The sequence below is a fragment of the Argentina silus genome (genome assembly GCF_951799395.1).
Source record: "Argentina silus genome assembly, chromosome: 10".
In the NCBI taxonomy this organism is placed as follows: Eukaryota; Metazoa; Chordata; class Actinopteri; order Argentiniformes; family Argentinidae; genus Argentina; species Argentina silus.
Genome location: NC_139664.1, coordinates 20,178,835 through 20,191,539, shown reverse-complemented (window position 1 = coordinate 20,191,539; position 12,705 = coordinate 20,178,835). Strand labels below are relative to the sequence as shown.

Sequence of the window (12,705 nt, the reverse complement as noted above, 5' to 3'; positions counted from 1 at the left end):
GGGTGCATTGTGCACGACTACTAAAATCTATGTTACACGCCCTAATGCTGCATTCTGGGGTAGGTAGTCAATTATCAGGACAAGTAGAAGAAACCAACACAAACCCATTCTGTAAGTTAACTTTTTAATCAAGTACCAATAGACTGCCTTTCCCCATTCTTTATAACCCATTTTTCATGTGAGAAACTTCGGCTTCAGTAGTTATACAAATGCAAATAAAAACTAAAGAAAGGGATGTAACAGTCACATTTTGTTCTACATAACAGACTGGTCTATCTGATAAGGCCATACATGGGACAATAAATACCATTGTATTTCAAATCCTAACCAATAAACACATGATCTTAAAATCCAATAAAAATAATCTGCAAAGCTAAGAAAAATATGAAAACGTGCCATTGTGCATGGAAGAACAGATGTGATATGTAGAAACAGTGCAATGGAGTGATATCTATAAACAGCGCAATGGAGTGCAATGTATAAACAGCAAACTGTGACAAATTCAGTACACTGGGGAGGCATCTTACAACCCTACTGTTGCCCCCCCTTCAGGAAGTGCATTTACAAAACAGAAAGTATGACACACCAAAACAATTTTGTAAACGTATGTTAAAGGAAGTACCATCCAGATGCTTGATGACATAAAACAGCAAATCTAAGTCAGTCTATAGTGCTTCAGTGGTTTTCCTATTTTCTCATCTACAACATTCTGTAACAGATTTTTTAACTCTGGTATAATTGCTATGCAGACACATCATCTTAAGTAACTTTGCTAAGGTGATGCACATCTCCAGATCTGCCTGTGATGTATCCCCTACCTTTCGCAAGGCTCTCACTTAGGTTGTATTCGTAAACACCCGTTTTTTTATTCTTTAATTCAGTAAAGCCATTTTGTACTAAGCTAATGCTTGAGTACTTTTTCTCCCTCTTACATTAAGAATTTGACTATTTTGTCTTTCCATGATAAAACCGCTGATTGTATATAAGTCCCGTTATGCTATTCAGGGTTGCTGGTAAGGCACAGAAAACCGAAGGCGGTCTTCTGGTCAGTAACTCTATTTTTCATAGGTGGGCTTATTTTCTAATAGTTCATATCTGTTTGCTTCTTTTCCAGTCCAGTTAGTTGCTTTCTGTGATCCTCACTCTCACAAGTCTTCCCTAGCAGTGCCCAGGACGAGGGGATGCGTGGCTTCCTTCTTCAAGAAGTTCAGGAAATCAATCACCTCACGGCCACCCTAGAGACAGAGACAGATGGTTAAACAGTGCAGGAGAATCAGCCTGATCGCTACATTCACCATTCTGTTTCACTTCACCTATCAAACTAAGCTATCATTTTTTTAGAGTATGCTCCTTGGTCTGGCTATATTTTAGGGTTTCCAGGGGCTTGTTTATCTGTTGAATGCCAGAGATATTTTGATGCAAAACAAAATGTGAACTATCGTGTGATCAGGCTGACTAGTGTTAAGAGTGCATATGGGCATCTTTGCGTGAATGTGTTCCTCTGTCCAATGGTCTCACCTCATATCGCCTTGGTTTGTCCTTCTGTCCCGCCGGGGCAAAGTAAATCGTGGGGAAACTGAAGATAAGCACAAAAACAGAACACCTGGTTCAGCAAATTTGAACTAAGATTTCAGATTCAAGCAGTGGCTATTCAAAGACTGACAAAACCAGACAGTGGGAGGGAGGGGAGGGGATTGAGAGGCTTACCCCTGGACATCGTAGCTTGGTGGAACATCATTAGCGGAGGCATCCATCTTTGCTATAACGATATTGGTGTCAGCGGAAAGCTGAAATGAGGAGAATAACCAGAGTTTATGGCAATGTGTAGGACTGACCCCCCATGGAGAGGACTCCACAAATCGTTTTTTTTTACTTCCACACAGAAGATAGGACAGTATTAGAATAGAATAGATGCTGACACAAAACTGTTGAGAGCTCTCTTGGTCCTGAGCATGAACTGGTCTTTGGAGTGAGACAAATCATCTCAACTTCCTCTCTAATGAATGTGTGTGAAAAGGGGAGCAGACATACACCTCACCTTTTCCCCCAGCTCAGTGTATTTGGGCTCCAGGCTTTTGCAGTGTCCACACCAGGGGGCGTAAAACTCAACAAGCACGTCCTTCGAAGGATCATTCACTATCTCCTCAAAGTTATCTGCCACCAACACCTGCAGAGGGAAAGTCCATTTAGGTGACTCTAATTATTAAATTATTCTAATATGCCTAACTTGCTGACTTATACCCAGTCAGATCTTTGACTAAAACTGTTCTGATCATCACTAGTGTGCATTCCACATTGAAATAGGCTACCCTTTTACTACAATGGCCACAAAACAGACATGTAAGCTTATGGAAGGTCATTAGTTTTAATACTTCGGCTGTGTATTCACAAGTAACTTGTAAAAGGGTGCCACCAACAACTACAGGCAAAGACAAGAAATGTTCTGTCGAAGAGGCATAGACAGTGCCATTGAGACTACATTCATAACAACGTTTTAGGGGTATGCAATCTTTAGAAGTGGGGTGCCACCTAGCTACAGCAGCCAAAATAAACCTGCAATGTTTTTGTCCACCAGGCATAGCCCAGTGCCAGCAGTGAGATGGCACCGTCCATTTCACTCCTTTTCCAAGTTTATTATCCCACACACCTTGACTGGGCCGTCGTTGTTTTCCGGGGCGTTTTCCGACTTGATGTGCCTCTTCAGTCTGCCAGCAAAGTAGTCCTCCAGGAACCTTTCCAGGGACTTACCATCCCGCCTGCAACGGACACACAGAGGCAGGGCGTCAGATGACCAGAAACACCAGAGTTTAGTCGACCCAGGGGTCTGATCTGGATGCTATATTCCAGATCATTCAGATAGACATTTGTGAGTAATATGTAAGGGCACAGAATTTGAGGCCTAGTATTAGTCCTACACATTTCATTTTCATCTGCAAGACTGTGAACGTGACATATAACTGAACAAACCTCAGTGTTACATCCCTTTACCTAGAAAACCTAGGAAAGAATACCCCGCAGGAATATAGAGGGCCGACAGTCAATGTTGCTGAGAAGGAAGAGCCCAGGTGTACCCTAAAGAAAGTCTAAAAGTCTTTAGTCTACGGCGGAAGATAGGTAGTGACTCTGCGGTCCTGACAGTGGTGGGAAGCTCATTCCATCGTTAAGCAATTCTAATGGATGGGCTTGTTGTGAAACAGTAGCTCATATCTGCAGAGTATCATATATTCTCTTTCCCAACTTATTAGCTGATATACATTTTTTAATGTAATTTGTATTATTGTAATTCATTTTTTCCATTATGAATTAACAATAATGGCAGCCTGGATGAATTGCGTGAGGAGTAGCCTATGAGTTGTTGTTTCAATTTGGAAAAGGTTGTCTTGTCTGAGAAAATCAAAATGATGTCCTTGGATAAACCTTAATTTAGAACAAATCATGTCTTCATGGACACTTCATAAAATTATGTCAGACATGGAATATGTCTGGCAGTGTTTCCCCTACAATTGAATCAGCAGGGTTAATTAACTCATAGCGATATACTGTTTCTCAGTTGATTCCGCACATTTCGGCAGTAGGCTCTACGAACACAAAGAACGCAGTTTGTGTCATTAATTTTCTGCTCTGGCACCACGAGTTCACATTGAAGATATTTCACATGACTGAAATGAGAGCTTTCATGAATCAATCAAAAAAGGTTTACATGCCATGTGCAATGAATAATTTTTTTTTTTTTTTAGATTAGATTCAACTTTATTGTCATTGTGCAGAGTACAAGTACAGAGACAACGAAATGTAGTTAGAGAAGGGTTTCAAGGGATAATGGGAGCAGGCAGCTGGGGCTAGAAGAAGGGACAGCGAGGCAGAGGATAGCAGATCAGCCCTTCTCATCGACTGTGATCAGTGAAAGTAAGCTGTAATGTTGACATGCTAGTATTCATAGTATTATGTAGGCTATAGCCTAATATATAAAACTGTTAACCTGTAAACAAATGATATTTTCACGTCATTTGAAGTTGCCTAACTGTGTATATTTTTACCATTCTTTTTCAGCCGTGGCCGGCATATCATGCATCATAGTTGGCTCCAAATGAATAACGTTCATATACAGTAACCTGCATAAGTAAGGGGACAATGAAGCATTGTTTCTTGTTTTTGCTCTACACTCCATTTGATATCAAACAATTACTACGCGGTTAAAGTAGCGATTCTCAGTTTTCATTTGGTGGTATTTGTGTACATATTGGTTTCACCATTCAGAAATTTCTCACTTTTAATGCATCGTCCCCCTGTTTCAGGGTACAGGAGTACCTTACTTCTCACATGAAAATTCCTAATTTTATTCTGTAATCAATAGGTTGCATTATCAAAGCCGACTCACACTTATTCATGTCAGATAACATTTCCCCCGCTTCACCGCACTGAGAGAATGCGTGATGGTGGTATGAGAGTAGATAGGAGAAATTTGAGAAAACAGGAGTTGGTCACTGGCCTACCGTACGGTGGATGTGTAACCAAGCCAGCACTGTACAGCCTAGATCTGCAGCCTAGCTATGCAGCCTAGCTTTGCAGCGTGAATGGGGATTTAATGACTCACGTGAAGTCGTCCTGCATGGAGTACTTGTGGCCGTCTCTGGTCCGGATGGTGATGAGGGGCAGCTCACCTCCGTCCGACGCCCCCAGGCTGAACTCCTCCTCCAGTTCGTCCTGGAACTCTACTCTGTCAGCCACAGCATAGCTCAGCCCCTGGGACTGGAACTGACTGGCCACCTTCATCACCCTTAGAGACAGAGGAGGGGAGAGGATAAAGAGGGGGAAGGAGGAGGAGAGGGAGCAATGGGAGAAAGAGAGGGGGTAGAGACAGAGAGACGGGAAGTATGAGGAGTTGTAACAGGTGGAAAAGAAACAATAACATATCAAAAGAGATTAAAATGTGCCGGGCTCTAGAGTGCAACCATTTGGCCGATACACAGTACAGATCCGATAAAAGGCTCTTTTTTTTCAAAACCACTTTACACATGCTCTGTGTGGATGAGCTATGCTTGAAATCCTTCTTGTCGATCTTAAAAACAGTTCACACCAAGCTCAGGCTGAGAAATGTATTTATTAATAGACCCCATTTCATAACTTTGCATCAGAAGAAATACATACATGCCATACTTTTATTTAATTCCAGCCCGCAGTCCAAGGTGGAGAGCAGTGAAAATTAGGATTTCTTCCTCTAGAATTTTGAAATAAGTGTGACTTGCTCCATTATTTTTAGTCGCTGATTAGATGATTAGATGATTAGCCTATTTTCTTTTGCTACGACAACATGCTGGTGCGACCAAATGAAAAATTGGAAAAGCTTTGGAGAAAAAAAACAAATAATTGGAAGAGCTCTGATGTGTGTAAATCTTTTTTTTTCTTTCTCTGATTTCCCATATTGACTACTCAGTGCTGCCAATTACAGAAATATTTTCTAAACTCTCATTAGCACAACTGGCAGCTCTCACCTGTTCCTCCAGTAGTTGGTGCCCTTGATGTTGCGGATGTAATCCACCTCGTAGAAGGCCGTCAGCAAGTCCCGTCCTCTCATGTTATCTCTGTTCTCAGCCGTCAGATGGGGGCACAGCCCAAACCTGATTGGGTGAGGAGCGGGCATTAACGTAACATACTATGAGGAAGTAACCCCATATTAGAGCTACAAATACAAAGCAGAGAGTAAGTAAGGACATACACGCGTGTTTTTTGGTTTGCAGTGTGAGTAGATACGTTTTATCCACACATAAATATAGACAAACATATAAACCACTAGATTTAACACAGATACACATACACGTTGTCTCTGAGGAACTGACGGAGGGAAGCTGTCGAGACAGTATCACCAGACTTGACCACGCTGTCCTCAAACTTGCTGTTGAGTCGGGGAGGCCGGAAGAGCAGCACACTCCTGATGTAGACAGAAGACACACCAATGAGGAGTACAGTTTATTCTAAAATGGCTGACAGTCTACCCTCTTTGGTAGTTGTTATTCATAAATCTCTTTACCACAGTGAATTGTTCCCTCCAAGACAGACATCTCAAGCAAATACTCCACTAAAGTATCCCTAAAAGTATGTTTTTTTCAGACCCCTATTAGGCAAGCATATGTAAGGGAAGATCATTGGGTAGCTATAACATGCTGTGCTTTAGTACATACTCTGACTCCACACCATGTGAGAGGCCCAGGCCAACGTCTATGGTGTGGCCAAAGCGGTAGCCGTCTCTCATGGCACTGGACGCCTTCAGAAACTCAGCCAACTGAGAGCTGTCACTGCCAGAGAAGAAGCCTGACCGGATAAAGAGAAGGGAACAAATACCTCAATCACTGAATATGAATAAGAAGTAAAACAGGAAAGAAAGACCTAGGAGATGAAAGAACAAATATTGGGAAATGAAGGGAAGGTGGAAGTAGGAACAGAAAGAAGGGAGGAGATACACAGAACAAAAATGTCCACGAAGACTAAATGTGGTGATTACACGTTCAATATGTCACCGACTGGGCAACTGTACCTCTACCACAGGTACTGGTCATCATGATTAGAAATTAGTTTAACTCACCAACCACACTGGCCTCAAAATTGTTGATAAAAGCATCCAGGTCTTCCGCAGTGCGCAAAAGAACTGAGCTGGGACCTGCCTGTTTCTTCATGTAGCTAACAATACCGTCTGCGGAACCATGATACACAACATAACATCAGATACACAACATGACATCTTCTCACAGGCACAAACAAAAACACACTGTAATAGTCATTGTATATGCGGCACCTGCACTCCTGGGTCCATCGTAAGCGGCAGAGTCCTCTCCATTGCGAAAGATTTTCAGTGTGGGGTATCCATTGACCCCAAAGCGTCCACAAGTTTCAGAGTTTACTGTGCAGTCTACCTGGAGGGCAGGACTAACACTGTTACAATGTAAACAATGCAATATGGGTCATTTTAGCAGATGCTTTTATCCAAAGTAACCTACAACTGAAAACTCTGAGCATCGACCAACTGCGACTCATCACCTTCACCAAAAATCTGAATAACAATGGATGGCATTTCTATGGGACTTTTAACCAGGTCTCAAGTTGCTTTTGCATTGGGTTAGTGTTATCCACATCACCTACCTATAATTACCACAGACATTTTAGTTAAGGTAGTTGGTACAAGTAAGTTTCAATAATACTCAAAGTATGGCTCTTTATGAGGCCTGTTCTAGCTTCCTGTGAGCAGAAGCCTTTCCATAAGAAATGTGCTGCTGTGAGAACTGCTCCAATTTCAACCACAAATGAATGGGAAGTGACAGATAGGAAACCCCATACTGTGTAAAACAATACGTAATCTGTGGAAATAGGCTTATGGCAAGGAGGGAACACAAACGATACCTGAAAAGGTAAGTGATCAAGAAAAATGACATGCCTTTCAACAAGTATTTGGATGCAAGGAAATACAATGCATCCTCCGAAGTATGCGTGTGAGTGGGACACAATGTATACTCACTTTAGCCAAAGGTACTGTCCCTTTCAGCTTGGTTGCTGCAGTTTCATACTCTGGGGCCAGTCTCTGACAGTGACCACACCTTTATAAGGAGATGAAGGGATGAATGTTAAGAAGAAGAGTGAAAAAGAGCGCTGCGTTGCTTTGATAAAATTTGCAATAACCAAAAAAATCAAAAAGGGTGCTCATTAAAAACAAGGTCTATATAGACTGAACAAACTTGTGGCTTGAGCTGAAAAAAAATGGGGAAATATAAGCCTGCAACATGGATCAAGGCATTTATTTTGTGAAAAATTGTAAAAGTATTTATTTACATTGGCTTACCACCTACATGTTTTGTCTACATCAGGGTGTGAAACACTGTTTTTAGTCAAGCCACAACGTAGTTTGTGATTTAATGTCACTTGGGAAGAATGCAGAAAGAAAGACAACACAGGGAGTAGCTGTGAGCCAATTCTAACAGAAGGAAGCAGCATACTCTTGAAGAAATACAAACAGGCAGACAAAGCCAAAAAGAAAGCATCTATAGTCAAAACAGTCTACATTGATATTTTATCTCCACTGTTAGGCCTAATAAGTCCAGTGTGCAAGAAAAAAAACATTTTTATGCTGATTGTTAAATTAATTTTTCATCATGACTCATTATATTCAAAGTCTTACTTATTCTTATGACTACTATACAGGAAATAGATAAGGAATTAAAGTATGCACAGCCACTTGCTGAGTTGAAGTGTGATAAGAAGTGTGATATGAAGTGTGACAGTTGAGATGTCTAGTGAGGAGAATTGAATGACTGTCATAAACCAGTAACGTTACTCAAATGTCATCGAGACAATTAGTGCATAAATGACATTGAATCCTCATACTACCGATACTTGTCTTGAATGAATATCAATTGCAAACCATACAAACATTCACATTGCATTTGCAATTTGAGTGGATGTCAATCTTGCATGCTTTATAATTTATGTAAACTTGCTAGCTAGCTAGCGACAAGGCTGCATACCAAGGGGCGAAGAACTCCACCAGGACAGTCTCGTGCTCTGCGACCGAAGAATCGAAATCGGAATCTCCAAGCTCGAGCACATCGCTAGCTGCCACAAAGAGGTCGTTCCGGTGGTACAATGCAAAAAGCAAGAACAGGCGGAGTGGACAAGAAAATGTACCCATCACTATTTGTGAAATCAATGGCTGTATACAGTTTTTACTGCCGTCTCGTCTCCTAGTAGAGCAGATCTGGGTTCTCTGAGCTTCAATCGTGGAACCCCGTCCACCTACTTCCGGTCAATGTAAATGTCTGTAAATGAGGATTTCTTCAAAAATAAAAGCGCCGACGTTAAACTTCTTTAAGCATTTCGAAATAGTAAATATAGATAAAGGAACCACAAATGATATGTAACTATACCTGGGAATAAACATTTAATCCTTTCAATGGATTATTTGTGTTTTTAAGGGTTATTGTTCTAATATCCAAATTGCCCTGATGAAAGATTTTAAGACATCATTAAAAAGAAAAAAAAGTACCTCTGAGTTTAGCAATCACAAACAGGCTGGTAGGCCAAGACTTCTACAGTGGATGACCGAAGAATGTTCACCATAATTAAGAACCTTCGATACATGTTTCAATATTTTACATGTAAATGATGTATGATGTTAGTGGCAAGAAATATTGCAAGAAATATTATAAGAAATCTGCCCTGTGCATTTCACTCTATGGGAAATCCTATAAGAATGATTTTCGTCCAGTGGAGAGATATATATAGAAACTTAGCAAAGATTACCCAAACCCTAACCCGAACCCAAGAGCATAAAACCTCTTCTGATAGAGAGGGACATATATAAAATATAATCGGATATAGGACCATCGCAGATTTTGTCCAAACCCACCCCTATGGCGGTCATTAAAAAAAAAACATTACTAATGATGGTTAAAACTGTTTGTAAAACACCAAATTTCCTGATTCATGGCTCATTCTGAGAACTGGAATCATATACCTGTAAGGGGCGTCTAATGGCAGTGGAAGTTGATTTATACTGTACCCTAAACCTTTAACGTTATATATAGTTTTATTACTTCTTTGATTTTATTATAAATGTGAAAAGAGCTATTTTGAACATAGATCCATCAAATGCAGCCCTTGTATTACTAACGAGAGCAAATCTACACACCACAACCTCATAGGCTCAAACACATGTGTTAAAGCTTGATGTGATGTCACAATGATGTTACGTACCATGACATCATACAGGGGTTGCCACAGGGATAGAGTATTGGGTATGTGAACTTTCTGGGAGTCAGGTAGTTGGAGAAAAACTGAGCATTGGTAAGTCTGTACATCATTTTACAAACATTTCAGTCAAAAGGCCTTAATTGTTATCAAAAATGATATAACTTCATATTAATTTTAACGGTATTGTGCACAGAAAATATTGTCTTTGGTGTGAATTTCCAGAAGTAATTAAGAGTGAGCAACATGTATTTCTCTTGTAAGATTGGATGTAATCTGGAATTTATTTATTACCCAAACTTTGAGAAATTGATTTGTATCGATGTGTTTTTAGGTGAGGGTAATATGCAGGAATTTGAAAACAAAACAAAAAAGACACACTCGTGTTATCCAACCTTCTCTATGCTACCAATTCAGTCAAAAGCAAACAAAGGTTTAACACGTCTTATTTTGAGATATACTAAATATGGTAGTGGTATATTTTACAAGTGGTGTATTTCCTTGGTGTATAAACCATTTGTACAAATTATGAGAACTGAAATCATCAACCTGTGAGGGGAGTTTAATGACAGTGGTAAAAGGTTTCTACAGTACCCCTAAGAACTCTTTGATTTAATTTGGAAATGTGAAAAAGAGCTTGTGTGTAAATACTACAATGTGAGCTCCACCAAACTCAGCCCTTTGATTAATACAGTTACAGTTACTAGAGAGAAAATGCCCAAACTGCATCTTCACAGGCACAAGTATAGTTTGATGTGATGTCACAATGATGACATCATACAGGGGTTGCCATAGGAATAGTCTTGGGTATGTGAAGATTCTAGGAGTCAGGTAGTTGGAGAAAGACTGAGCAACTGGTAAGTCCTCTGTATCAAATATTCCAAATGTTTCATTGAAAATATTCAAGTTTTATCTTGGCGTGAATTTAAGAACCAATTAATTGGTACAGTAAGCAGCATGTATTTATCTTGTTAGATTTGATGCAATGTGGAATTTGTAATAATTGTTTCTGAAAAACTTGTATTGATATGTTTTTTGCTAAGGGAGTTACAAAAATATATACAAAATATATATATAAAAGACTTACTAGTGTTCCATGAACAATTTGTTTGCTTTTTAATACATTGGTAGAATAAAGAGAAAGCTAGATAAGTGTTTGCTAACAGATAGTTATAGTTGGGATATTTGTTTATTTTGGGCTGTGTTATGGTAAGATCTATCAATATTTGTTTGCCACTAAAATGTCAGCATTATTGAGGGCATTGTAGGTGGTTTTATTGAAGGCCTATGCATGGTTGAATAAATGGCTATAGTAATTTAGTGTAGTACATAAGTAGTAAATGTTCAGCATAGAGTGAACCTGGTTGCCATACTTACATTACATTACGTTACATTACATTACATGAACATTAGAGAAAATGTACTGGCCAAATGCATGGAATGTAGGCTTATACATTTTCCACACTTTCTGAGCTGATCAGTAGTTCAGTGGTGCTCGTGGAGTGAGTTGCAAGTCAAACTGTTTATTATTTAGCTACTTTATTGTACTGGGTTAATAAATATATTACTTTTAACTTAGTACTGTATTTTGGAAATACTGTTACTCTGGAAAAATAAACTTCTCATCTAATGCCAGCTAGTGGGTCAAATGCAAAAAGCATGATGTCACAGTGAGTTGTGATGTCATAATAGGGTCCTCAGGTGATATTCTAGAAGGTTAGAGTTTATCAGTTAGCACAGAGACATCGTTGTGAAGAGGTTAGGTAAGTAAGTAAGATATCTTTGAATGTTTTTATATGTATAAGGCCAAAATAATTATAAAAATGTAAGCACCTTGCATTTTTCTTATAAAATAGCACTTTGTCTGTTTTTTTTTTATTTTATTTTTTTTAAGCATTTGCACTCGATCTTCAGCATCATATAGGCTAGTTTACATAGTTTACATAGCAGTCACTATGGAGGGGTCGAGTAGTGTTGGTCAGGAAGACTGGTGTTTTGATGATGAAGTTGCCCTGATACAGCAGAAGAAAACAAAGATAGAAAAAATATGCAAACTGGCAAAGAAAGCACCACTCAAGATCCGGCTCTTAGTGAAAGGCATGAGGAGAAATGGAGAGAGAGGTAGAAAGAAGGGGTATATGAGGCTGGAAGAGGAGGAGGAGAAGACTGAGGGAGAAAAGATGGAGATGGAGGTGAAGAGAGTGTCACTGAATCAGTGGAGGACAGAGGAGGAGTGGGAAATGAAGGACAGAGAGGAGAGGAACAGAATAGATACGGTGGGGGAGGAGGACAAAGGGAAGAAGGAGGCTAGCTGGGAGATGGAGAGAGGTGAATTGATGGTGGAGATGAAAGCGAGGGATCGAGAGAGAGAGCTGGAGGAGGAGAGGGAGAGTATTCAGAAACTGATGGTGATCCAGAGGAGGAAAAAGAAGATGTATGAGATGGAGAGATCAGGACGGAGGGATGTAGGGTGGTGGCAAGACTGGATCAGGGCGCAGAAAGAAAGTCTGAAGGAAAAATTGTCAAAGAAAATAGAGGAAAGAATGGAGGGAAAAATAAGAGAGAAGGCAGCAAAGGTGCCAATGAAGAAAGTCTGTCTGCATGAAGGACAGAGTATGGAAAAGCGAAGAGAGGGGATGCTTAAAATGTACGTTAAAAAGGTCATGCCACAAACGAAGGAAGCATATGAAAAGAAAAAGAGAGATCTGCAGGAAGGAGAGCATAGAGAGAGACAGAGAAAGACTGAATTGAAGAGAGTGATGCAACAGCAAAAACAGAGAGAGGATGAAAAGAGACAAAGGGAGAAGGAGGAGAGAACAGGAGAGGGGAAGGTGATAGAGGAGATTGTGGAAGAAGAGATAAATCGGAAAATTATACGTAAAGAAAACAGAATGACCGAGAGAGAGGAAAGAAAGAAAGAGGAGAGAAGGAGAAAGGGAGAGCTAGTGGAAGGGAGACAGTGGAATGAGAAGA

General features: G+C 40.0%; 1 protein-coding gene across 1 annotated transcript; it reads right to left on the bottom strand.

Annotated features, from left to right (window-relative positions):
• Positions 1-113: 113 nt before the first annotated feature.
• pdia7 (protein disulfide isomerase family A, member 7) lies at positions 114-8,759 on the bottom strand. Its single transcript, XM_083678909.1, has 13 exons — positions 8,511-8,759; positions 7,508-7,586; positions 6,791-6,908; positions 6,581-6,688; positions 6,180-6,309; positions 5,816-5,929; positions 5,493-5,618; positions 4,595-4,777; positions 2,648-2,756; positions 2,039-2,167; positions 1,708-1,787; positions 1,519-1,576; positions 114-1,235 (listed from the first exon to the last, which is right to left on the bottom strand). Exons 1-13 carry the CDS (start codon positions 8,672-8,674, stop codon positions 1,146-1,148), a joined length of 1,488 nt encoding a protein of 495 aa, XP_083535035.1. The 5' UTR covers positions 8,675-8,759; the 3' UTR covers positions 114-1,145.
• Positions 8,760-12,705: the final 3,946 nt, after the last annotated feature.

What these genes read in the sequence shown, in the direction of transcription:
- pdia7 (XM_083678909.1), bottom strand. Translation starts at nt 8,674, where the DNA reads ATGGGTACATTTTCTTGTCCACTCCGCCTGTTCTTGCTTTTTGCATTG. An exon ending in CGATGGACCCAGGAGTGCAG is followed by an intron (nt 6,689 to 6,790) that starts GTGCCGCATATA and finishes ATGGTTCCGCAG; the next exon opens with ACGGTATTGTTAGCTACATG. An exon ending in TCCATGCAGGACGACTTCAC is followed by an intron (nt 2,757 to 4,594) that starts GTGAGTCATTAA and finishes TGTCCGTTGCAG; the next exon opens with GCGGGATGGTAAGTCCCTGG.